This window comes from Canis lupus, chromosome X (genome assembly GCF_048164855.1).
Source record: "Canis lupus baileyi chromosome X, mCanLup2.hap1, whole genome shotgun sequence".
NCBI lineage: Eukaryota > Metazoa > Chordata > Mammalia > Carnivora > Canidae > Canis > Canis lupus.
The window spans coordinates 73,836,905-73,863,303 of NC_132876.1; the positions used below are offsets into that span (position 1 = coordinate 73,836,905).

The 26,399-nt window shown below is 43.3% G+C and overlaps 1 protein-coding gene across 5 annotated transcripts in view; it reads right to left on the bottom strand.

Annotated features, from left to right (window-relative positions):
• The window catches only part of MSN (moesin), a 66,675-nt gene that overhangs the window by 33,087 nt on the left and 7,189 nt on the right, over positions 1-26,399 (bottom strand). The window contains exon 2 of one of the 5 annotated variants that reach the window (XM_072816739.1): positions 9,573-9,676. The exons of 2 other annotated variants lie outside the window; for them this stretch is intronic. In XM_072816739.1, coding sequence (XP_072672840.1) covers positions 9,573-9,629 — 57 coding nt within the window. In that variant the 5' untranslated portion in view covers positions 9,630-9,676. Of the gene's footprint in view, positions 1-5,235; positions 5,359-9,572; positions 9,677-26,399 lie in introns of all 5 variants that reach the window. 2 more of the 5 variants (XM_072816742.1, XM_072816740.1) reach the window with 2 other exon arrangements.

The window sequence follows — 26,399 nt, forward strand, 5'->3', positions numbered from 1 at the left end:
CAGCCCCACTTCATGGATGATGAAACTGAAGTACACAGAGGCAGAGACACCTGCGTGGCTCAGTCAGTTAAGTATCTGCCTTCAGCTCAGGTCATGATCCCAGGGTCCTGGAATCAAGCCCAGTGTTGGGCTCCCTGCTCAGTAGGGAGTTTGCCTCTCTCTCTCTCTCCTTTTGCCTCTCCCTCTGCTTGTGCTCTCTCTCGCTCTCTCTCAAATAAATAATTTTTTTTTAAAAGGAGTATGAAGTACACAGAGGCAGGTGACAGGATGGAAATGAACACTTACTGAATATCAACTATGTGCTAAGCCCCATCACCCACAGTTTCACTTAACATCACTGAAACCAAATTTAATCAGTCAGCAAGTGGGGAAGACTGGTCTTCTAGACATCCCCGCAGCTCCTTCCATGACTCCACCCCACTCTCTGGTCATGCTGATTTCACTGCTGTCTTCAGACACTGCCTTGGCAACTACTTTGGCCAAGGTCCAAACACTCTGGCATTGAAAGCCTGAACACATCTGGGAAGCACTCCTTGGGAAGGCCCCCTCGCAGGGGCAGAGCTTGTGAGTCAACCCAGTTGGGTCCAAGCTCAATGACCTCACCTGCACCTGCCATCTCCCCATTCTTCTCAGGGGTCCACCGGCTTTAACATTTCAGTGGAGCTACTGGTATGAAGAAGACAAAGGCAAACGGGGGAGGGGGACAAAGGCAGAAAAAGCCTTACTAGGGCAACTTCAGAACTTCAGTCTCTCCACTGGACAGAGAACAGTCACCACAGTGTTACTCAAACTACCTAATCTACAATATTTAGGCTCCAGCATCCACCATTTCCTGCTGCCAGAACTGAGGCAAGGGCAGGGCAGGGCCCGGCAAGGCCTGGTCTGTCTTGCCTCTTGGGATGACAGCACTGCCTCAAGCAGCTGTTTTCCATAAGGGGGAAAACAAGGGTTGCTTTGAATCTCCAGCCTAGGAGGCATTCTTCCTCTCCACCACCCCCTCCTCCTCCGCTGACTCACTCACTTCCCAGCAACTTAGCCACTGTTGACTTGGAAATGGTACCTGAAACAGTTATGTGTTCTTACCTCTTCCTACCTATCTCTAGACCCTTAACACTGCCGTCAAGACCTTCCTGGGGTTAACCCTTCCTATGCCTGTGCCTTTTCCCAGTAGTTTCTCGAAAGGAGAGCCACATTCAACTCCACCACGCACACCCATATCTTAGTGGATCAGCAGTAGTTCTTCAACCACTTCAATTACTGCAAAGGCCATGGGAGACAAGGGTTCCCCTTTTACTTGCTTTGGCCCAGTCCTTCCCTCCAAAAGCTCCCCAAAAAGCATTGGGAGACAAGGGCATATTGGAAATGGAGTGTTGCTCCACCATTCACCATATATTTGGGGGAGTAACCCTCACATGTAACTAATCTCTCTTAGCAATGAGAACATAACTAGTCACTATGGGAATGGCAGTTCAGAGCAGAGGCTAAAGCTGAAAAGGTCAGTGACAATAAGACCACCTTAGCAAGCTGCAGCTTCCCCCATTAATCCAGCCTTAATTGTATTACCTTCTGATCAAGCTCAGACTGAGGTTGAGTCCCTCTCTCGACACATGAAGGTAAGGAAGGAAACTAGAGCTCAACGATTTGCACCTAACTCCAGGACTTACTCTCAAAATCAACTCAGCCAGAAGTGCCTGGGTGGCTCAGTTGATTTAAGCATCTGCCTTCAGCTCAGGTCATGGTCCCAGGGTCCTGGAACTGAGCTCCCTGTTGGGCTCCCTACTCAACAGGGAGCCTGCTTCTCTCTCCCTCCTGCTCATGCTCTCTCTCACTCTCTCTCTCACTCTCTCTCTCACCCTCTCTCTCTCCCAAATAAATAAGCAAAAATCTTTTTTTATAAAATCAGCTCAGCCAAACAATACTCTAGGATCAAATAACACCTACTCCTCTATCCCCACCCCAGCTCATCTCTCCTTTTTTTTTTAATTTTTATTTATTTATGACAGTCACAGAGAGAGAGAGAGAGAGGCAGAGACACAAGCAGAGGGAGAAGCAGGCTCCATGCACCGGGAGCCCAACGTGGGACTCGATCCCGGGTCTCCAGGATCGCGCCCTGGGCCAAAGACAGGCGCTAAACCACTGCGCCACCCAGGGATCCCATCATCTCTCCTTAACTACAGGGGCTGTCCCACCAGATCCTTAGCATAGCTATTTCTCCTCTTTATAATTCCTCAAGATTTCAATCCACTCATCCTAGAATATCATCTGGCTCCTCCAGAATAGCACCCTTTTGAACTTCTCATTACTGTTCGCCAAGAGAATAAACAGTCCAGAATCCCAAACTGTCAGATCAGAAAGGAACCTTAGAGATTATTTGGTTCAAACATGCAACATAACAGCTGGAGAAACTGAGGTCCAGGAAAGGAGAGGCACTATTCTCGAGTCACACGGCTGCTAGGCAGCATGAGATCAAGGATTAAAAAACTGGTTCTTGATCCACTAGCCATTTAATCAGCTATAGAATCACCCTGGCACTTAGAAACAGTAGACACCTCAGGTGCACCACTCCTGAAAACTATGAAGACTACGTAGAGGAGGCTGGCCCATCCTGCTTCCATGAAAATCTCCAAGCTCACATGGCTTGGAAGTCTAGCTTTCAACAGAGGGCAGGCATAACTTTCAGGCTCTGAGACATTCACTAACACTCATTTTAGGGAGACTAAACCTTTCATAACACTATAGAAGAAAACTCAAAGATCCCTTGTTTCTAGGACAGCTTCTTTTGCAAGAACTTGGATAGCAACTGATTGGGAGGTTCCCTGATAGCAGACACAGCCAAGATCTGAGCTGGAGGTGGTGAGGAGAGGGTGGGATGCAAAAGAGAAAGTGGCAGGGAGTTTGAGGAACAGATTTATACCTTGGTAGCTAAGAACAACAGATTCTTCAATTCCTGTAAAACTCTGAAGCTGCTGAAATAAAAGGGGACAGGGCCTGTCATTAATAAAGTAAGTCTCCCAAATGGGCAAAGCCCCTCTCTGGGACTACACCCAGGTGGATTTTAAACTCTCACATCAGTTTCCTGCTTGACCCAGCTTCCTACCTGAAAGTTTCATAAGAAATATTTGCAGGCTGGGAACACAGACCTTTTGCAACTGCATGGAGATGCCAGGTCTGCCCAGAGCACCAGAAGAGGGCTCTACTTTCTCTGCTCAGGAACACATCCCAACAACCTCCAGCATCATAGCTCTGAAGCACGCTGGAGCTAATCCAAGCCTCAGCTTGAGTTCAAACTAATAGTCATGGGATTTCTGCCCTGTATTGTGCTTCCGGTTGTTCAAAATTGCTGAAGCCAGGATCAATTAACTCTGCAGGCGCAGGAGGAGACCCAGGCCATCCAAAAGCTCTTTTTAACTCTAGAGGTAGAGTAAGGCCAGCTTTCTGCCAATGAACCTTACTGGTAAGCTGACAGCTAAACCCAGCATGTGGGAAACCCACAAAATTGGAATTCTTGTCCCAGAAATAATTGTTTCAGCATTTTGAGGAGTAAAGCATGATATGATAGAAAAAAGTTTTGGAGCTTCTTTGACCTCCCTTTTTTTGAAACTCATTTTCCTAATCTATAAAACAATTCTAATAATATCAACTTCACAAAAGAGTTATTGGGAGATTTCAGTTAAAATAATAGACTTGAAACTACATAGCACATCATAAGTAGAATAGGATGACTACTAACCCCTCCTTTTAAGACATATTTTTAAAAGATTGATTGATTGATTTAAAAGAGAGTGAGCAAGCATGCAAGATTGAGAGGGAGAAAGAGAGAGAGAAAGTGTGCACAGAGGAAGGCCAGAGGGAGAGGGACAAGCAGACTGCCTGCTGAGCAGGGAGCCTGACCAGGGCCCGGTCCCAGGGCCCTGGGATCATGACCTGAGCCAACGGCACTTTACCAACTGAGCCACTCAGGTGCCCCACTTTTTTAGCTATATTATTAAAAATATCCAACCTCTCAGAAATGATTTAAAATGAAAATGTGTTAAACTTCAAAGGTCTAGGGCCTACCAAAGAAGATCTCCAGAGAGCCCTTTCAGCATAAAGGATTCTTTCACTTTGGGAGCAAACTCTAAAATGTGATTAGATTTCTAGTCAGTTAGCCATGTGAAGTTCTGCACATCAGGTACACATACACATATCCTTGCATGCATTATTTTAAATGCCTTCCCTATTATGAGGAATGGGGATTTTCCCCAAGAAGCAGAGCCCCAAGGAGAGGTAGAACACAACAGAGCACCTATGCTACCCTGTCGTTTTCAGAGGCTGCCTGATCTTCCTTAATATGGGCTCTGCTTTGTCATTTTCTCCAATCGTATTTCACCAAAATACACAAATCCCCACCCCCTCAATACAACCCACCAGGACCTCCAAACTTTTTTCAGCTGGTATCCAGAAAAATCAAAGCTGAGTCTGCAAACTGGCTTATCAGATCACCTAAGGAAATTTTTAAAATACAGATTCCCTGAGCTCACCCACAGAAATATTCCTTTATTATCAAAGAAGGAGGGCCTGGATATCAGAAGTTAAGAACTTCAGATTATTCTAAGGGCCAGTCAGATTTGGGAATATCTGACACAGAACAAACTAGCTTCTCATCGGCTGGAATTATTATGGTCAGAGGGATGCTTGAAGGAAGGAAAACACAATTAGAGAACAACTATAGAGGCATTTAAGCTGCTGGGCCTATTGAACAGCTTTTCAGGGTCGAATACAGTCCACCTCCACAAAAGATCAGCAATGCAATCAGTCCTGTTACTGCCTCCAAATCCCTCTGCAACTTGGTCTCCCTATTTGTAAAATTGGGCATGGATTATCCTTGCCCCTTGCTACCTAGTATCATCACTCCCCACCACTACAGAGACTATTGTGCACTAAAGCAGTGTCTCTGTTGTAGGAAGAACATAGCTTTATATTCTGAAAACCTATGTGCCAGAATAAGCCATGAGCTCTCCATCTTCCCACCCATAAAGTGGGTATAATGATGCCAACCTGGCAGTGTTGTACAGTACTAATGTGGTGTTTCCCAAACTTAAGTGATCATAAGAATCATTTGGGGCACTAATTTAAAAACTCAAATTCCTGGATCCCATTCCAACTGACTGAAACACTCTCTAGAAGAGGATCTTGGGAATTAGTGATTTTGCCCCAGGTGATTCTTATCTCTTAGGAAATTTAAAGAAACATCACCTGGCACAGATACTGTTGAGAGGAGATGAGGGGTTGGATCAGAGTTCTGGTCTTCTAAACTGCTGTCTGGTCCAGATATCCTCATGACAAGGACCTTGAAGTTAGGGCTCAGTAGAGCAGGCTCTGCAGGCAGAAGAAGGAGGAGACTTTGGAATTCCAAACAGAAAGCTAAGTGCTTTCTGAAATGACCAAATGCTCAGGTCATTGTCCAGAGCCTTCCACCATCCTCACGTCTAGTTAAGAATCAGACAATGGGAGAAAACAGCTGATGCAGATACCTCACCAGACAAAACACATTGATCAAAATGTTCTAATTAGGTTCCCAATCAAAGCCTTCTTGAGTTCTCTGTCCCTTAAACACTCTATATTTGCTCTTTCCTGAGAGAGCTTTCAGGCAAGAAGCAGACCTTAAATGATACTTTCCCATTTCCCAGATGCTCTGGGAACTTGGGAGTAAAGAAGAGACATGGCGAGGGGGTTCTATATTTGCATAGAGATGTGAGCAGGTTGGAGGGGTGAAGGAGGTCTGAGATAGGTATGATTAATAACGGTGCACTAGATTCAGCTTACACTAGCCCTGAATCATGTGCATCTCTTTACAATTCCTTCCTCAAGGACCTCACATTGGTATCTTGGAATTGGCTATGGTGAGAGTATTTATACCATGGGGATCAATACACCGTACAAATCTTGACTTCACCAGAAAGTTTGTTTTTAAATTATTTACTAGCACATGATACACATGTGAAGTAAGCATCTTTAGCCCCATTTTACAAATGAGGAAACTGAGTCTCAATGAAGGGAAACAACTGCCATCTTCTAGCTGCGTGACCTTGGCCAAAAGCCAGGTCTGTTTGACTAGCAACAAATTCCTGACTCTCCCTAACAACACCCCAAGAGAGTAGGCAGCCCCTCTTGTTAAAAAGGTGGCTGACCCAAAAGGCTCATCCATCAGCTAAAGGCCAAACAAGGGCACTTAAATGTGCCTGGTGCCAAGGAAAGCTAGGGGTAAGACATGAAAGCAACAAGAACAGTTCCATCACTACCACAGGAGAAAGGCTGGAGTGAGGCAGGGAATGGGTTAGAAAGCTCCAGTGGAAACCATAGCACATTCTTAGGGTCTCTTCATAAATATCTGACAGTATGGGCTCTGGAGGGAGGCCCCCGTACACTGCAAGTCCATTGACCTCTTGAAGCCTCAATTTCCCTACAAGTAAAATGAGAGTAATAATGTCTATGTCACAGGATTATTGTGAGGAAAACCATCATCTCCTTTACTTATAAGAAAGTAATGGGGCAGCTGGGAGGTTGAGTTGGTTAAATGTCTGACTTCAGCTCAGGTCATGATCTCAGGGTCCTGGGATAGAGCCCTGCATCTGGCTCCCCATTCAGTGGGAGTCTGCTTCTCCCTTTCCTTCTGCCTCTCCCCCTTCTTGTGCTCTCTCTCTCTCTCTCTCATTCTCTTTCTCTTGCTCTCAAATAAAAAAGTAAATCTTAAAAAGAAAGAAGGAACAAACAAACGGACCTGGCTTGGCACTAAGCATGTATTAGATGCTTGATAAATTTTAGTTCTTTTTCTCCTGCAACCTTATTATCCAATCTAGATTCTTCCAAGGTGCCTGGTTCACCCTTATACAATAATAACCATAGCCTTATGTACACAGTACTTTACAGGTTAAAAGACAGTTGTTTATATGTATTCTTTCATCAAATTCAATTCTGTATGAAAGTCAGGGCATAGACAAGCCCAATTTTACAGAAGGGAGAAATGGAGCCTCAGTGAGGTAAACAGCAATTTGCTCAAGTGTGAAGGAGACAGGACTAGAACCCAGGGCTTCCCAACTACTAGTATACTGTTCTTTACCCTTCCAACTTTCTCTTTAAAAAAAAGAAAAACAAAGGCTAAAAGAAAGTCCGATGGTTTACTTATTGTCATTTATTTTATCTAATAAATCTAGTGGCCTCTGGCCTCTAGCTCCATCTCAGGTGCTACAAGAGGAACTGTTCTTGGGATGGGAGAAGATCAATGCAGCAATGGAGTAGGAACAGTCTTCTTGTGGTAGAGGGAGTTACATCATTATCTAGGAGCAACCAACCAGGAACAATGGGCCAGAAATTGGTCCTGGGTCTGGTCCCAATAACCTTGGGATAGTCTCCTCCCCTTCTAGGTAGAGTGTCCCCAAATGTACTGGGTAAGTCTTAAAGTTTTAGTCAGTGGTTTTCAATTTTATTATATTCTTAGCAGCTTCTTGCCTCTTCACTCTTCCAAATAGAAAACCACATGCACCTTCAAAGTATGAAGTACATAAAAGCAGAGCTGTTCTAGTTAAAGGGGGACTGCAGCTGCCTAGGCAGCTCAGCCAAATCTAGTTTACAAACCACTGGACTACCAGTTTAGGGAAATGGAGAGAGCTCCAGGTATAACTTTCTAGAATTTTACTCATCTTAACCCTGCCACTGATTCTTTACAGGACTTAAAGGACTCTCTTGGCCTCAGTTTCCCCACCTAAGGTAGTTGGACCAATTGGCCTCTAAAGGCCCTTTCAGCATTGGGATTTGAGGAAAAGGAAGCCCAGCAATCCCCATAGTAAAGAACTGTGAAGAGAGACAATTAAAAGCAAATCCCCATCCTTTTGCCCCTCAGCCTCTGGTGACTCTGAACTCTTCAGTCAGGTCCTCAAGCACTGGGTAAATGGCAACTGGGCGGGTGGGCAGACAGGCAGGAAGGCAAGCACCCCACCCTCCCTTGCACAGGAAGCTAGCCACATCCTCTTTTCCCCACCCCAGGCAGCACATCTCCAAAGATCCCCAACAGAAGTAGTGGGGGCAGGGAGAAGAAGATGATGAGGCCTGAAAAAAAAAAACTAAACATGCAAATCACCACAGTATGGTAGGGAGCCACCTGGGGGGAGGGGAATGACTAAGGCCCTGGGAAAGAAGCAACAAAGCAGCCCCATTCTTTACTGGGGTCCAGGTCCCCCAACAAAACCTTTCCAAATGGCATATGGCTTCAGGAATCACAAGTAATCATAAGCTGGTAGTGGGAAGCCTAGGTGCATCCATCCTTACTACTGAGTTTCTCCAGCCTGAAGAGGTGTGCTTCATGCACAAGTGTTTACAGTTCCTTCTTAGGGTAAGAACACAGACATGTACATATAAGTGTGCACATAAGTGAACCCTTAAGAATACAGGAGCTCCTCATGCCTTTCAAAGCCAAGGAGACAGGTACCAGCCCACATGGCCACACCAACAGCCCACTTTCCCATGCCCTCCCCAAACCCTGTGACTGGGGCCCAGCCCTCTCCACATCCTGTTCTCAGAGAACACATGGCTGGCTGGGGAAAGATAATGTCATTACCACATTTCCCCTCCTTGGAGGAGGCTTTGGTTGACTAGGGAGGGAGCTGGAGTTCTCTGCCTGATCAGGCTAAATAATCTGCAGTAAATCTCCCAGTTTCACAGACAGGGACAGGAAAGATGACAAGTTAACACTGAGAGCACTTTCCATATTACAGGATCCATGTCTAGAGACAAATGGTGATGATCCAAAATACTTCTGGAAAAACTAATTTTCCTGGAAAAACATAAAATGGTGACTTCTACATTTGGAAACTGGAAAACAACATGCTAATGCTCTTCCTTGATTAATGAACCAGGAGGTGCAAAAATACAGTAAACTTATTTTTAAAAAAGTCTCCCAAACATTACTCAAGTCATTACGTATTGGTTTTAGATGCCCATATCACCATTTCTGCTAAAGTAGCATGATCTGCAGGCAGTCTTAATGGGCTCTGGACACTAGGAAAAAGAAAATGACTTCAGATCCATAATAAACAGCTCCCCTAACATACTCAGAGTAAGGGATGGCAAGAGAGTACCACAGCTATAGCCCACTCATTGTTCAATTTCCCTTCACTCCTAACCAGCTGAGTCCTTGGCCCTTGTCTTTACTTCCTAGACTATAAGTAGCAAAGAATGTGGTTGAACATTCCATCTGAATATTCAGGTAGAATCTCCTCATTTATCCAGAGTGAAGTGAGGACACAGATGACATTTTACAACACAGCATTCACTAAGTGCATACGTTCAGTGCAGCATAATCCTTGGCTAGGCTTTTTTTTTAAAGATTTTATTTATTCATGAGAGCCACAGAGTGAGGCAGAGACATAGGCAGAGGGAGAAGCAGGCTCCCTGTGGGGAACCTGATGAGGGACTAGATCCCAGGATGTAGGAATCAGGACCTGATATTTATTACATAGGCCTTAAGAAAATACTAACTTCTCAGCACCAGCCACCACTGGATGTGCTTGAAGCCAGAAGAGTACTCTCATACTTACCCTAGGTATCTCTGTTTGTGGCCATAGCTTTATAGTCTTCATTTTTGTCATGGTCATCTTCCTGGAAGCAGAGGTGAAGGGACCCCAAATAATGTCCTTGAGCTCTATGAATCATGATTATTTTGAAAAAGTTACAGAGCAGGGATGGCCAGTAAGAGAACTAAGACATAACAACCAGCTTATTAGTTTTGGTCCCTATATAGATTGATATAACTTCTTTAAAAGTTGGCCTTGTATTTTTTCAGTTGATAAAACCACATCTTGCCCTCCAAACTACAAGCTCAGCTACCAAATTACTGAGACTGGTAAAAACCATTTAACCGATTCAGCCAACAATACCAGGGGTTTTAGTACTCCTACCACCACAAACATACAATCTTTGCACTCCCTAAAGCTGAGGAGAGCATGCATGAAACCACTCACCTTCTTTTTTTTCTTTTTTTTAAGATTTATTTATTTATGATAGACAGACAGAGAGAGAGAGAGAGGCAGAGACACAGGAGGAGGGAGAAGCAGGCTCCATGCTGGGAGCCTGACGTGGGACTCGATCCTGGGATTCCAGGATCGCGCCCTGGGCCAAAGGCAGACGCTAAAGCGCTGAGCCACCCAGGGATCCCAACCACTCACCTTCCAACACACACACACATGAGTTCTTTGGGTAGACTAAGAAGCCCCTTCCCCCACAACCCTAATTTTGGTCTAGTTTTTTCAAACAGCAGGAAAGAGGCCTACCAGAATCTCTATAGTAATTACCCAGCAGCCTCCCTAATGGCCCATGCAATAGACATTGTTCCATAATCCAAAGTAAACCCTAAAATTGTACCTAAAATTCTAGTAATATTTAGAAAATCAAATAGGGCCAACTCTTACCTACCTTAGGTGTTTTAGAAAGGATCTATTCCTCTGATACAGTCACATATATATATATGCTGGCTCCATATACCAACTTATCAGACACCAATATGGATCAAGTCTTGAGATTATTTTCATGCTTGCACATGTGTGTGAAAGTGAGTGAATGAGCATGTGAGAGATTTTTTGGGGGGGAGGATGGGGAGGCAGAGGCATGCAGACAAGTGAATGTGTAATTACCATTCTGTACAGCAAGACCAGTGATAGAGGTAATCAGAGGGAACTGTGGAAACATAAAGGGGCACTCAGGCCATAACGTAGAAAACAGAAGGGCAAAGAGTTTTTAGAGGAAGAGCTGACATGTCCTGAGATAAATAAGACTGTCACAGGAAAAAAGATGTTAAACGGAAAGGGAAGCGCAGTGTTCCGGTTAGAGACATAGCATGTACAACAAGGACGCAGAGGCAAGAAACACAATGCATGCCTCCAAATGCTACATGTAAATATATAACATGTGAAAACTGTTCTTAAGGTACAAAGAATCCAAGTCTCCTTTCCCAACCTCCACTCTCTCCCTAGAATTTGTCGGAAGAGAGTGAATTATAGACCATTTCAACACCACAATATTAGGCACCAGATCACCAGATTAGGGGGAAAGTTGTTCCACAGGCAGAGAGAGAAACTCCTGAAGACAAAGCCAAACAAGGTGGCCTAACATAAGACATACAGATAGGAAGCTGGCTGTGTTCTGCACAGCCCCACCAAAGTACCAGATTAGCGTAATGAGTACTCCCTACCCTAGCTCCCACAAACCTGGGAGGAACCACTCTCCAGACCTCAAGGAAGCCTAATACAACCCATTCAGTCCATACAGAAAACCTGTCTACCTATAGATAGGCTTGGAAAAGCAATCAGACGAAGATTTCCATTGTACCCACACCCCACCACACGTACACACACAAAGAGGAAGTGAAAGCTACCAGCACAGCAAGGGCTTGGGCTGGGCCTCAGCCACAGCTGCCTGGCTTCTGCAAAGAGGCGGGGCACACTGATTTCACAAAAAAAATTTGCTGTCTTGAGTAAAGTTTCCTTTTTTTAATTTATTTATTTGTTCATTTATTTACTCATGAGAGACACAGAAAGAGAGGCAGAGACATAGGCAGAGAGAGAAGCAGACTCCCTGCAGGGGAGCCTGATGTAGTACTCAATCCCAGGACCTCAGGACAATGACCTGAGCTGAAGGCAGATGCTCAACCATTGAGCCACGCAGGTGTCTAATCATTTTCTCCTCTGTACATCCTCTCTTCTTTCCACCGCATAACATTCCAGTCTAACCTGGGTCTCAATATAGCTCTTCTTTCCCCCACTCCCTCCTCCTGAGATTTTCAAGGCTCCCAAGAGTTGAGGTTCCTCTTCACAAAACAAGACATGTCCATATAGATTCTCAGTGCTCCCCAACAGGCTGCAGTGTAAGGTACAGTGGGGTTAACTACAAACTGGGCCAGTAATTGGCATTATTGCTTCAAATATCAGTTTCCTCACCTATTAAAAAAATCACACAGAGATAGTGCTACTGCACATGGGAAGCACACTTACAAATTAGAGGCAAAACCTAATCAGGGTCCTAAAATTTTTTTATGTCAAATAATTAAAGATGGCATAATACCATGAAAGAAATTAAGAGCAGCAGGGTATTTATCAAGCACTTTCAATATTCCAGGCACCCTCCTAGATGTATTTTCACACTTAGGAGCTATTTTCTCTCTCATAAATCCCAAGGAAGTGGGTATCATTATTACCCACATTTTTAAAATGGAAAATTTAGGTTCAGAAATGTTAAATGCCTTACCTAAGGAGGTCATACACCTATAAATAGTAGTTGAAAATGACTATATAATTGACCTACTTTATTTACCTTGTGGCTACCACCCTTCCTTTCTCTCGAATCACCTTGAACAATGCTGACCAGACCCCCACCCAAAAAAGTCACAGGAAAACCTGAGGCAACTCTACTTGGAATGCTCACCATTGTCATGTTGAAACTATTTAAGCTAACTTTACTCACTGACTATCCACAAATATACTTCAATCATTAAGGGTAGAAATATCTTGGGGCACCTGGGTGGCTCAGTAGTTGAGCATCTGCCTTCAGCTCAGGGCATGATCCTGGGTCTGGGGATGGAGTCCCACAACGGACTCCCTGCAGGGAGCCTGCTTCTCCCTCTGCCTGTGTCTCTGCTTCTCTCTCTGTCTCTCATGAATAAATAAATAAAATCTTAAAAATAAAAGAAACATCTTTGCATATTCCACAAGTCTTCTATGTTGTTTGGTAGAGGTGTAGGTTATTGAGGACATTAGGGAAGGGGAGAAGAGGAGCATCTCTGATGAATGCTACTCACTCCTGTGTGCCCTGTTCATCTCAGGTCAGGAAGCCCAGTGGTTGAGTCTCCCTAGTAGTCTGGAGTTGGATGTGTATCCACAAGCCTAGGTGTGTTTGGGGAAGGGTAATCAGCAGAAGGGAGAAGAAAAGGCATTCCAGAGCAAATCTGGTTCAACTCCTCTTAAAATTATGACCTTTCCAGAAGAGTGACTCAACCTTGGCACTATACTCTCCCCATTTCAAGATTCCCAAAGACTTGGCATGAATCAGCACAGGTGCCTGAATAGGCATGTACCCCACATAAACACACAAGAGCTAACAAAGTGGAAGCCTTCAGAACACTGGATGTAAGGGCTACATATAGAGCTGGGAATGTCTCCATGTCTCAGTAATCCTGTCACTAGAGTTATACTATAGTATCATGCCCATAACTCCAAACAGTTTCAGTGTCATACTCCAAAAGTACCAGGATTCCTTCTGTTTAGGCATGATCTTAGAGGAACACAAAGGAGGTATCTTCTCAAAAACCTAGGCTGGATTTTAGGAGGCTCAGCAAAGCAAAAGAAAATGTGGGGGAAAAAATAGGAAGAACTAGCTCCAGCTCTTGAATCTTTTGTTGAGTATAGCTTTGGACTTCTGTGTTTTCGTTTTCAGATCTCCTTAATTACTATCAACAACAGCTGCATACTTATCAGATTTAGGGCCATCTGAAATGAAAAGTTAAATCTTACATAGGAACAGTGAGCTAGAAGAAAAGCATTATCTACCAGGTTTTTTTTACCCTAAGGATACAATCTTAATTCTAAGCCTCGTGACTAAGACCCCAAGTGTACACAAGAAGGAGACAGAGTGGTTCAGTTAGTAATCAATGTAGAGAGGGCAGGCTACAAATAGTTCCATCTTAAATCAGGATTCAGAGGCCCACCATATGTGCATGGCTCAAGAATGAGGTGACTATAAAGGTATCATGAGTTTACAAGACACCTTTGCCCAGGGATGGGCAAACTGCTTCTGTGAGCCACATATGGTCTCTGTAGCATATTCCTCTTTTTTTCTTTTTAACAATGATTTTTTTCCCTTTTTAACAATGATTACTTTGTGAAACCTATTCTTATGATACATACAAAAACAGGACTCACAAACAAGTTTGCCAACTGCTAGGTTCAACCAAATACTGTCATGCTAATAACTCCACTCACTATCAGTAAGGCCTCAAATCTGAACTAACACCTCTCTTCACATTCTACTTTCCATAAAAGATGGGCAGCAAGGGTATTATCCAAAAGTTAGCCAAAGATAACTGGTCCAAACAATCATACACGGTAGGTTACTCCCTTCCTAAGTAAAACAACTGGGAAAAAAAGTAAAACAACTGGGAAAAAATAAGCAATAAGCTTAGAGCACTAACCATCTTCCCAAAAGGCTCATTTACATACCAGAAAGGCCCTGGGTCACACTGATTCTCCTCAGTAGTAGGCCTCAGGCCAGAAGCTGAGCCATGGAGAGCCTTGCCCCTAGGCCTCTGGCTCAAACCCCAGGCCTTGAAGAATAATAAGAAGAAGAACAAAAGGGACCTTCCCAGCTGACCTTTAAGGGCTCAAGAAATTAATGGACATGTGTGGCTTGCTTTCCCTCCTATCCCTTTAGAAAAGGTTTAAATAATAAAAAGAAATCAAGTCAGAGATGCCAAACTCAATGGGAAGGAGAGCTAAGAATGAAATTAATGCCAACCACAAAGCTCTAAGGCTAAAGATCCCCATTAGTGGTCAACACTGCACACAAGCCTTTCTCCTCTGGACTAGGTCTAGGATTCTCAGAGTCCAGTTAGTACTTCTCTCATAAGGAAGTGGTGAGAAAAACAACCATTCAGGAGTGCCCACCTTCACACCTCCCACTCTATGCCCTGGATCCTCACATTTACCTCTCCTGTAGAAAAAAAGAAAAGAAAAACATGTATTTTGAAAGCATGTGTACCCTAAAAATCAACTACTACTAAAAACTATGGACTTCTGGATACAAGGGATACCACTGATGGCCAATGCTCATATGTAGCTCCTTTCTCCCCATTAGCTTCCAGATTCTTCCCTCAGGAGATGGAGGGTTTCTAGAGAATCTAGTTGGACTCAACAGAGGAAACAGGAGAAGAAAATTCAGCAGCTATTGAGTACTTGCAAAGTGTGAGGCAGGGTATTGGATAGTGAGAATACAAAGATTATAATAAGCCCTTACTTCAAGGGGTTCCCCATCTAGTAGTTAAAAAGATATAATTATTGGATCCCACAGAATGCAGTATATGTTATATCCACTCTAAAGCTGTGGTCACCTTTCTTCTCATATGAAAAGTTCCTTTGGAGGCTAATGGGTGAAAAGAAACCAAGATGTCCTCCTGGCATTGCCTGGTTCTCCACCGTCATGTGCCCCAGAGAGGATTTGGAACAAAATCCCCTTTTCTACCATAGAAAAGGCTATGGCTCAGTGGTTGAGCGTCTGCCTTCGGCCCAGGGCCTGATCCTGGGGTCCGGGATCAAGTCCCACATCGGGTTCCCTTCAGGGAGCCTGCTTCTCCCTCTGCCTGTGTCTCTGCCTCTCTCTATGTGTCTCTCATGAATAAATAAATAAATAAATAAATAAATAAATAAATAAATAAATGTCTAAAAAAATTAGCTGCTGCTGATTTAAGTGGGTGCTCTGGCTGTTTAAAAAAAAAAAAGCTTATGCCCTAACTGGAGTGTCACACATAAAACAATGAAAAAATAATTACAGAATACATTGTGATATGGTGTCAGGCCTTGTAGGCTATACTTCTAAAAGTATAGAAGTAGCAGGGCCTGGGGCCTACTCAGGTGTAAAAGCCATCTAGCTGAAGCAGGAAACAAAACAAGCAGTCTTAGGTTCCCAAGCACCTTGCTTTGAACAGAGGGCAGGGTCCCAGATCAGCACTTCTATACGGAGCTGAAAAATGAAGTCATGGGGTCCTTGGGCTCTTACTCACCAACTCCCTATAATGTTCCCACTAACTGAATGCCTTGGAACCCACAGAATTACTCACTTCCCATCCTGTCCTATCTTTTCTCCCTACCACCACTGGTCTGCACATGCCCAGACAGTGAATTCTTGCTCTAAAGAGAGCTGTTTACTTCCCAAATCCCCAGTTACTTTGAATCCCACTCCTTCCTCCAGCACTTGTGGTGGGGGAGGGAGCACATAACTTCCATCTCATCCAGGCCCAGGGACTAAGTTTAAAGACTGCCCAGTTGAGCAATCAGGGCCACCTTTACCTCCAGCTACAAGAATGGAGTGAAAAGATCCCTGGACAAATCACAGCTAAGTTCAGCTCTATTCACGTGTGGGCACCGGCATAGGCCTCTACTTTTCTCAGACTCCATTTTCTTGGATGTAAACTGAACATGCTTTGATTGAGTGCGTAGTTATCAACTCTAGCCCAACATTAGACTAGGAAAGCTCTTAAAAATGCTGATGCCCAAAGCCCTAAGCCAGAACAATTGCCTAATCAGTCTAAACATGCTTCCCAAAGCTGGCCAAGACCAACTGCACAGGAAAGCTAGACTTTCCCAGTGGCTCAGAAGATAAGGAACCTAGCTGGTCCCATGTAAAACTCAGCTCCCTACTATAAGAATAGCAGCTCTAACAGTTAAACTCGACCTTCATTCTAGCACCTAGGGCCACTTGGGGAATGAGTTCAAATTTCCCCCTTTTTCTAACCTTGCTTCAGATCTGCAAACAAAAAAAATCAAAATCAAAATGTATTAGCACTAGTAAATTCAACCTCACATGCTCTGAAATCAAGCAAGCATTATGACCTTTCCTTCTTCTAAAGGACCAGGCCTATCTACCATTATGAACTAGATTTTATATTCCATTTGCCACTTCTGGCCCCTATGGCCCAATTTTAAGGAACTCACATCCTAAACAGAGGGGATGGTAACAATGGAGAACTGTTCTTCCTGCTTCCATAGGCTTTGGCTGCTCTAGTGACACATTCCCATGTGACAGTGTCACATTCCTGAGGGCTTACCAGCTACTTGTGATCAGGAACTATCTGGCCAGGGACTATACTAAACCATCAACTTCATGATGCCATTCTATCACCTGTTTCTGATAGGTTCCCTAAAAACTACCTTTCCAGAGTATCTCTTCCTACCTAGACTGAGTCTTACCACCTTACCTGCCTATCCCTCCACCCAGTAATGCTACTTAACATTCCCAAAGCTTTTCTTTCTTTTTTTTTTCCCAAGGCCTTTCTATGAAGTTCTCCCCTCCAAAATCCAGACACACATGATCTCAAGGTCCTGGGATGGAGCCCTATGTAGGGCTCCCTACTCAGTGGGGAGTCTGTTTCTCCCTCTCTCTCTGCCCCTCCCCCACTCATATTCTCTCTCTCTCTCTCTCTCTCTCCCTCTCTCCCTCTCTCTCCCTCTCTCTCTCCTCTTTCAAATAAATAAATAAAATCTTTATTTTAAAAAAATCCAGACATAACTGACCACTTCCAACCTCTCAAAGCTGGTAGAGCTGACTCTTGCCCCAGTTCCCAACAGAATGAGAACTTTGCTGAGATATGGCCACCATCCCCTTACCCAAGGTGGGGCAGATCAATGTCCATTGTTGGGAGAATATAACATTTCTGAGTAAATCACAGACTTTCAGAACACAAATGGTCCTCAGAGATTAGGCAAACTAACTCCTTATAGAACCACCTATGGCCCCAAAAGGCCAAGATTGCCCTGGAAAGCTAGTGGCAGAGCCCAAACAAAGCTCTCGCTCTTCTATTCCTAAACTAAAAGAGTGCCCTTTTCACAATTTCCCCAATACCTCCATTCACTAACAAGTTTGATCAATGCTCATGATCCCAAGGTACAAACAAGACCCTACATTAGCTAGGTCAAAGCAGTCCCCCAAAATACTCATTTCCTAACAAGTAACATCTATGTGTTCAGAAGTAAGGCAAAACCAAGTAAGTTATTGGCTCAACCAGGTGGAAAGCTCAACTAGCCTTGAAGGCAGTAGTCTGACATTAGCAAGAATGGTGATACAGGATACCATTCTTGCAGACAAGAGTCAGGCCAGGCCCCAGACAAGCAGAACATAAACTGACAGGTGGATATCCATGCACAAATCCCAGTCACTAAAATCCTTTCTAAACTTTATTCTTGACCCATAATATATTAGAAAGAGAAACTAAAGAAAGATTGAGCAACGATTGATATAGAGGAAGAACCCCATGTTTAAACTTGAAACTTCCTTCCTAGCCTTAGAGCTCTGGCTTAACCATGACTAGAGCTTAAGTCCAGGCCTTTGTGAAACAACATTTATCTCCCCTTCCCACACTCTACCTTATTATATGGAGTCTAAAACTAAAGTCTTCTGTATCCCACTCAAGTCCTGTTTCCCTTATTCATTAGCTGAATAATTGTGCAGAGTCCCTTAGCCTCTTTGAGCCTCAGTTTTCCCATATGAAAATATGGGGATAATAATTCCTATCCTGACAAGTGGAGAGAGCTAATGAATATCACATGACATAGTAACTGGTAAAAACGGTTTTGACAGCTATGATGCCTGTCACAAACATAGAGAATTATTAGTATTTTGTTGGAGACCTTTTTGTTTTGTTTGTTTGTTGTCCAGGCAAGGGATAAGGAAAGCTAGGAACACTGGAAAATAATTTCAGGACAATGCCAACCAACCTGTAAAAGGATTCCTTCAATTCACATCTGTCAAGGTTGTTTTAAACAGGGAACTACTTGGAAAGCAGGCACCTCTCCTCTAAACCTGTAACTCCCTCCAAGCTTTCTAACCCACGTATTTCTTTTTCAGAGCTGCTCAAAGCTAGAGGCTCCAGAGGAACTTATCTAGAGGGGTCTCTAAGAGCTCCTTCAAGAGCTCCTCAGTCTTAACACTCCCTGAAAAAGGCTTAATTCCAATACAGTGGGGAAAGGAGAACTGTTCAAACTCACCCTGGAATAACATCTGTGTAGTACAATTTCATACGTGGTCTCTTTTACCTCCATTCTTTGAAGGGTTGCCTCCCTCTCAATCCCAGTCTCATAAATTCATCACCCCTGCCTGAGTTCACAGCCTGGAAGGATGGTACTGGAAGTACCAGGAAAGTAGAAGCCTATTTCTTTTCTTATTCCAGAAGCCAAAGTCCATTATTTTCTTTGTGGTTAAGGTCAGTTATCCACATCAACATAAGAGTAGGACCCTATGGATAACTCAGCAGGAGCACCCTAACCACTTTCTGTCTGGGAAATTGTTTGGAAAATATTTCCCTACCTAATTATTCTTGCTTAGACTGTCAGATTCAAATATTCTTCCTTGGTGTGAACGCTACCAACATTGTGTGAAGACATGAAAAAAAGGGAGTGGAAATTGTCTGTGAACAAGCTGGCCACTCACAGGTAAACAGGATCTCCAAGGTATATAAGAGGAACAACTCCTCCCCATTCCTTGACACTACTCAGTTCCATTCTGCCAGGGCCCAGGTGGGTCTACATTAGCTAATTTACAGTAGGCCACTGGAATTGTTGTTTGGCTTTCCAGTAGATTTAGCCAAAGAAGCCTGAGAAAGACAATCCAACTTGACAACAGTAGCCATTAATGCATCTATTCAACGTATATTTGTTGAGTACCTCCTCTATGCCAGGTACTGTACTAGGTACTGGGGATACAATAAGTAGTGGGAAACTCTCCCTGTTCTCATGAATTTTACACTCTTAGTGGAAAAGAACACACTCCTGAGAGTCCTGACTCACTATGGGACCTCAAGCAAGTCCCTTCCCTTTGTTGTGTTTTATAGTTAGGAATCTTCCATGGATTCATATAATTTGCTTCCTTTATAAAACAAAATCCTGGGGTAGCTTGGGGATTTTCAAATGGCCAGAACAGCAGCAAGAAGCCATGGTAGTATGTGGAGAAACAAAAGCAGACTAGATAGAGCAGAATCTCCATCCAAAGACCTTGATCTGGCTTTGATGGCTCCCCATGAGCTATTTGCCCAAGACAGGTGGGATATTCTTCTTTGAATATATAGGCAGTGACAGACACAGAGACCTGTCCTTCTAACCATGGCAAATTTGGAGCCAGAAGGCCTGAAAGGTACCCAGTTTCACTGCAGCTTCCACAAATATTTCCACCTTCCTTGCATACCTTCCACTAAAGCACTAAGCTGTAGGGCTTGCTCAGGGAAACCATAGCATCTCCCATTCTGGGTTCAGAGGCTTAATAGGAACTACACATAAGAAAGAGCTCTAAGAGGATAACTGGAAAAGTTCTAGCATATCCTAGGCCTTCCCTTCTTCCCTTGTGGCCCATATCTCACAGAGCACTTTCAGATGCATTAGTGGATGAATCTTCACCATAACCCTAAAACGTAGGGTGCTGTTACTCTTTCCATATTGCAGACATGAAACTGAGATTTGGAATGATTTAAGAAGTTTGCACTGGTGGTTGAAGGCCAACAATACTCTCTCAGCTGCCTCTCCTCCCTATTGGTGCTAATGCATTTTTTCCCTTCTCCAAGGTGTATTTTTTCCATTACTAGTGCCTAGTACCTTCTACCAGGTTCTAATTCAACACTCTTGGATCCCTTGCATACATTACCACTGCTTCTCCCTCTCTATGTCTGTCACTGACTATACATTCTTCAAAGACTTGCCCATCCCTAACCACCTCCACCTGGATAAGAGCCCCTTCTTGAGGCAAGGGAGTTAGAAACTTTCAAGTCCACGAGTTTACTGAAGAAGAAAATCTGGGAACCCAGAGGGTTGCTACTCTGCATGGTATGTATCATAACAGAAATTCTTATGAAGGAAGTACAGTCAGCATACAGAAGATGGTACAAGTAATACCACCTAAGAGTATTAAAGAAAGCTTCCAGTAGAGGTGACATAGAGTGGAAGGAGGTAAAGAAGACACACTTGACATTTCAAACTGAAAGAAAAGACATATGCTAGAGCTGAAAGATATAAAAGGCATGGCTTACTTGGAAAACCATGATCCCACAAAGCCATAGTACAGCATACATGTGGAGAGGTAAGTCCAGAAAGTAAGCTAGGATGGAGCCAGGTTTACAGGCAGCCCGGGTGGCTCAGCGGTTTAGCGCCGCCTTCAGCCCAGGTTATGATCCTGGAGACCTGGGATTGAGTCCCATGTCAGGCTCCCTGCATGGAGCCTGCTTCTCCCTCTGCCTGTGTCTCTGCCTCTCTCTCTTTCTGTGTCTCTCATGAATAAATAAATAAAATCTTTAAAAAAAAGTTTAGACATTCTTTTCACATATACTGCAATGTTATTAATACTAGCAAATGCTGGGAGTAATCTAAATGGCTCCTAAAAGAGTAATGTAAAATTATGGCACAGCCATTGGATGGAATTTTATAAAACCATTAAAGTGTTCACTTTAAAAAAAACTAAACAGCATTTATGTAAGTTTTTAGTGATATATTAGGTAAGGATAATGTAGCAGGATTTTTTAATGTATACTATGGCTGCACTATGGAAAATTATATTACATATATGAGCTATGACAAGAAATATACATAAATTGCTATGTTAAAATGGTGGATTTATGGAAGATTTCTTCCTCTACTAAACTTTGTCATATGTCATGTTGGGTTTTATAAAAAGAGGAAATATAAAATTAGCTATTCTTCTTTCATTTGACTCCTCTTTCTTTCTCCCCTTCTCACTAATCCACCTGCTTCCTTACTCTCCCTCACCAACAGTCATTCCAATCTACCATCTGAGAGGCCTCTAGAAAGGAAAGGCTGACAGCAAGGTGGTTGTACTCAGCAACAAGTTCCTACACAGCCTGGAGGCTATTTCTGCCCGATATTGGGGAAGAGTTTTCTACCCAAAAGCACTACCCAGCTCTACCCAACTAAGCCTTCTTTGGTTAAATTGCCCTAGGAACTTGTTCCCAAACAAATGAAGACAAATACCAAGAATACTTCTATCATGCCCTCCCCACAGAGGGCACAGGGTAGGTAAAGATCAAATTCATGGCCAACTCCTAGATGGCTGAATTATAGCCTAGGATCCTTGATTCACAAGTAAGAACTATACAAAATAGTCAGTAAAGAGGAAGAAGATGGGTAAACAGATCCAGCCCCAAAACACATAATTTCTAGGACCTTGCTTATGTCCCATCAGCCCATTAGGCCTTGACAGGAAATTCAAACTCTTCTTTGATCTACAGGTCTAACACCAAAGAAAGCCATATTCACAAAATGCAGGATCAGTTGAAAGTTTAACACTAGGCGTGCAGCAATCTCCCTCACTAGAAATTCCTCCTCTCCTTTCCACCCAAGTCCACATCACCTAGCTCTCCCCATCCAAGGGAAACATAGATATTAGTGACTCAGAGGAAAAGGAAGGGGACCTTAGCAATTTAAGATTTGGCCAAAAGCAATTTCATAGCCCTAAGAAGAGGGATGTTGTGGAGGAAGGGGGTAAGGGAAGTCAAATCTCATTTGCATTCAGTTTTGGTTTGTTTCTTAGCCTCCCTCTTCCCTGCTTGAACAATGACAAGGGTCTTCTATTCTTCCTAGAGTCACTAATGACCCAAAATAACCAGCAATTGTGGTTTTCAGGCCAGATTCCAAGGCCCTACCCAAGGCACTTAGTCAACAGTTGTCTCTCCAAGAAGCCAGGATGCCCACAGTGACTCTGTAGTAGGTGGATCTAATACCTCCAAGCAGAGCTCACTGAAATAAAGAGGGCTACTTACACATGGATAGCTGGGTGGGGGGGATGATGTTCCCAATGTTATTGTAAAAAGTGGGCAACTTCTCCAAATAGTCACTGCTGTCTGTTCTGTTACACTCCTTCCAAAAAGCCTTACTATCTTCTTAAAAACTGGCACAAATAATCAGAATGTCAGGAAAAAACAATGTTCTCCTGACAATAGAATATTAATATTAATAATGTTAATATTTTACAGATATTAAAACTATGGCCCATAGAAATGACTTGCCTAAGGTCACACAGGCAGATACTAAGAAGCAGATATCCTGATTAAGTACGTTATTCTTTTCATTGCACCATTTATATTAAAAAGCATTAAGAAAAAAAAAACATCTAGAGACGTGTCTCAAGCTTTAAATGTCAAAAGCACAGGTCTTATAACCTAGGGCTAGACTGCTCAGGACTGAGGATGGGAAGCAGGGGGACACTGGACTCATTCCACTCAGGAAAGCCACGTGAAAAGGTTAGGCATACCAAAGGCACACACAAAGAATTTACTAACTGGAAGGCTTTACCTACTCCAAAGGAATAGTTAAAGATGCTGAGACGCCCAGCATGACCCCGCCCCACCCCCACACTCTGAGCCTTTTTAGATTAAGCAAGACTACCCTTAGGCTGTCAGAGATCTAAGAAGTTAGACAGGGGTGGCCAGACTGGGTCACCAGAGCCAGGAGAGATAAAAAAGAATGAGGAGAAATGAAAGCAGGGTGGAAAAATTACATTATTCCAGATATCTTCCATATTTCTCTCTTCTTTCCCACTTTTCCCCCACCTCCATGAAAGAGCCTCAACCACCTGCTCCAAGCAAGCCCTACACCAGGCAAAAAAGAAAAGTTTGCAGGTGGCACTATATAAACTATAAAGAGAAATGCATTCCTTGTACCAAAAAAGAACGGGACTAGTTGAGGTAGCAAAGGGCATTTGAGGGGGGAGAAAATAGCCAAATAAGGCATACTTAACTGGTAGGGAATTATCAGGAAAGGGTCCAAAAGCTGACGTCTCAAGGAGGAAGCATTTAGTCATTGGTTTCCTCTGGCAACTGGCCTAAGGCCAGGAGGCAAACTCCCAACCTTAGGAAAATGTCCAGGCTATTGCAGAGAGAAAGACAAGCAAAAGAGATTTTTCCCCAAGCCTAGGTCAGGCTGTGCTGGAGCCTAGCTTTTCAAGTACCAGCAGAGAGGTATAGTAGAACTCTGAAGCAAAATGCCAGATGTTCTCACTAAGCATATTCTAGATTCACCATGACCCAGGTGCCAAGATGAGTAAGAAACCTGAAGAGGACTCTGATCTACTATAGTTACATATTTCTGATATTGTTATAGTTTCATCTTAGAGAAAAGAAAATTTCAAAGGCAAAGAGGTTAAGTGAATTTTGTTCTCAGCAGGGAATTTCTGAGTTATTAACATCCTAGGAATATCTACAAAAATGTTTGGAGAAGAGTTTTGTTCACTTAAAACCCTTGAAGATAGTGGGGTACCTGGGTGGCTCAGTCAGTTAAGCATCCAACTCTTGATTTCGGCTCAGGTCATGATCTCAGGATCATGAGATCAAGCCTCCCATCAGGCTCTGTGCTCAGTGCAGAGTCTGTTTAAGATTCTCTCTCTCCTTTTCCCTTAGCCCCTCCGTCTGCTCATGCTCTATCTCTCTCTAAAAATAAATAAATAAATACATACATACATACATACATAAATTCTTAAAAGAAAACACCCTTGAGGATAGCAAAGATTGGTACAACTTAACTGATGACACTCAAATTGTCTATTACCTTGACTCCCACCCTACAACTCCGTAACACGGATTAGTCAACCTCAGTCAAAGATTACAACAGATAAGAACTTCTTGGTGTACTTCATCTAACCTTCAGGTTGAGATTTCTGAAAAAGGTTGGGGGATGTGGGAGGGAGTGGTAGACGGCAGATTAGACCAAGACAGCAAAATTAGGAACCTTATCTAAACACACTACACTGGAGAAAAATAAAGTCTTGAGCCTTCCCAAGTATCTTTTTTTAAAGATTTATTTATTTGAGAGAGAGAGAAAAAGAGAGAGAATGACTGGGAGGGGCTGAGGGAGAGGGAATATTAAGCAGACTCTGCACTGAGCATGGATCCTAACACGGGAGCTTGATTCTCAGGACCCTGAGCCAAAAGTCAGAAGCTCAACTGACTGCATCACTCAGGCACCCCCCTCTTCCCAGGTATTTAAGGGAATCCAGAACTAAAGAGAGGAAAGGAAATACTGACCAAGCCTGATAGGTATGCATTGTTCCCCCTTCGAGGCGCTGACCCCTGTCACCTCCCAAATACATATCCAGGAAAGGATTTTCTTGGGATTATACTTTGTTTTGTAAGACACCAAATGCCCACTTTTCTCTTTCATTAGGCCCTAACTGACACTCTGTAACACAAAATACCTACATGGGCAACAAAGACAATAAAATTTATTTCAGTTAATTCACCCAATTTTAGAAAATCCAAAGTGCAGTCTTTCCCCAATAGACCCCTTCAGAACTATTGCCTCTAACTGACCATACAAAGAATAACTTGGTCTGTCTAAGCTTACTTACATGTACTCTGTGGCTCTCCTGGAAACACCTGAAGGCTTCCTTCATTTCAGACAAACTCACTTTCTTTCTAAAAATGATTTTATTTATTGATTTGAGAGAGAGAGAGAGAGAGCAGCACTAGCAGGAGGACAGAGGGGGAGAAGCAGATGCCCTACTGAGCATGGATTCCAACTTGGGGCTCAATCCCAGGACCCTGGGATCATGCCCTGAGCTGAAGCAGACACTTACCCGACTGAGCCATGTAGGCCCCCCAAACTCACTTTCCAAAGAGCATTAGACTAGGGTTTATGTCCACATACCAAAACCACATCACTCTCCTACCCAGAACAGCCACCACTCCCAAGGATACACTTCAAAGTCCTGTTCATGTCCCATTAAACCCCCTTCCCAAAATCCATAGAGATTGCCATATAAATATATTTTTCTCAAAATGTTTTTAAGTGAGCTAGCCCTAAATCTCCAATTAAACAGAAGATCTATGAAGGTAGCAATTGTACACTCCCGTCATTTATTTGTACCCCTTATAGTAAATAGTACCTAGCAGCCACTCAATAAATGGTGAGGATGCAACTGCCTGCCTTCTTTCTTATCCATTTTACCTAACACATGGTTGGGTAGTTCGATTCCATAAGTAATTATAATAACTAACATTTGCATCTAACTTATTAGATGCTAGGCATAGTTCTAAGCACTTTACACATATTGCCTCATTTAATCCTCAGAACAACCCTATGAAATAGGTACTATTATTATCTTCACTTTGCAGTTGAGGAAAAATGAGGCATACAATTAAGTAACTTGCCCCAGTCTACACAACTAATTGGTCACACAGCTGGGATTTGAGTCCAAGAAGTCTGGTTCCAGAGTCTGTGCTTTTCTCTACTACTCTATGCTACCCTTCTATGAAGGCCTGAAAAGTCTTTTTTTTTTTTTTTTTGTAACAGTGCGGGTGGTCTCTACCTGCCCTAGGCCTGGCCTATAACACCTAGAGGTAAGTAGTGAGGGTTGAGGCCAGGAGATTCCAGTCTGATTTCAAATGGTTGCTACAGCAGCAAATACTGCCACCAAAGTACTAATGAAAGTACCATAATGTTCTCCTTACTCAAGAAACAGGTCAAGCTGGAGCACTGAGTCAGATACAGAAAGGTCAGAACTCAAAATTTAGAAAGAGAAAGCAACAATTTGGGTGAGGGGCAGGCAGGAAAATTAAACAGTGATTCTGGGGCCCCAGAAAAACTGAGTCACACGCTGATTGAAACCTCTACAGCAGA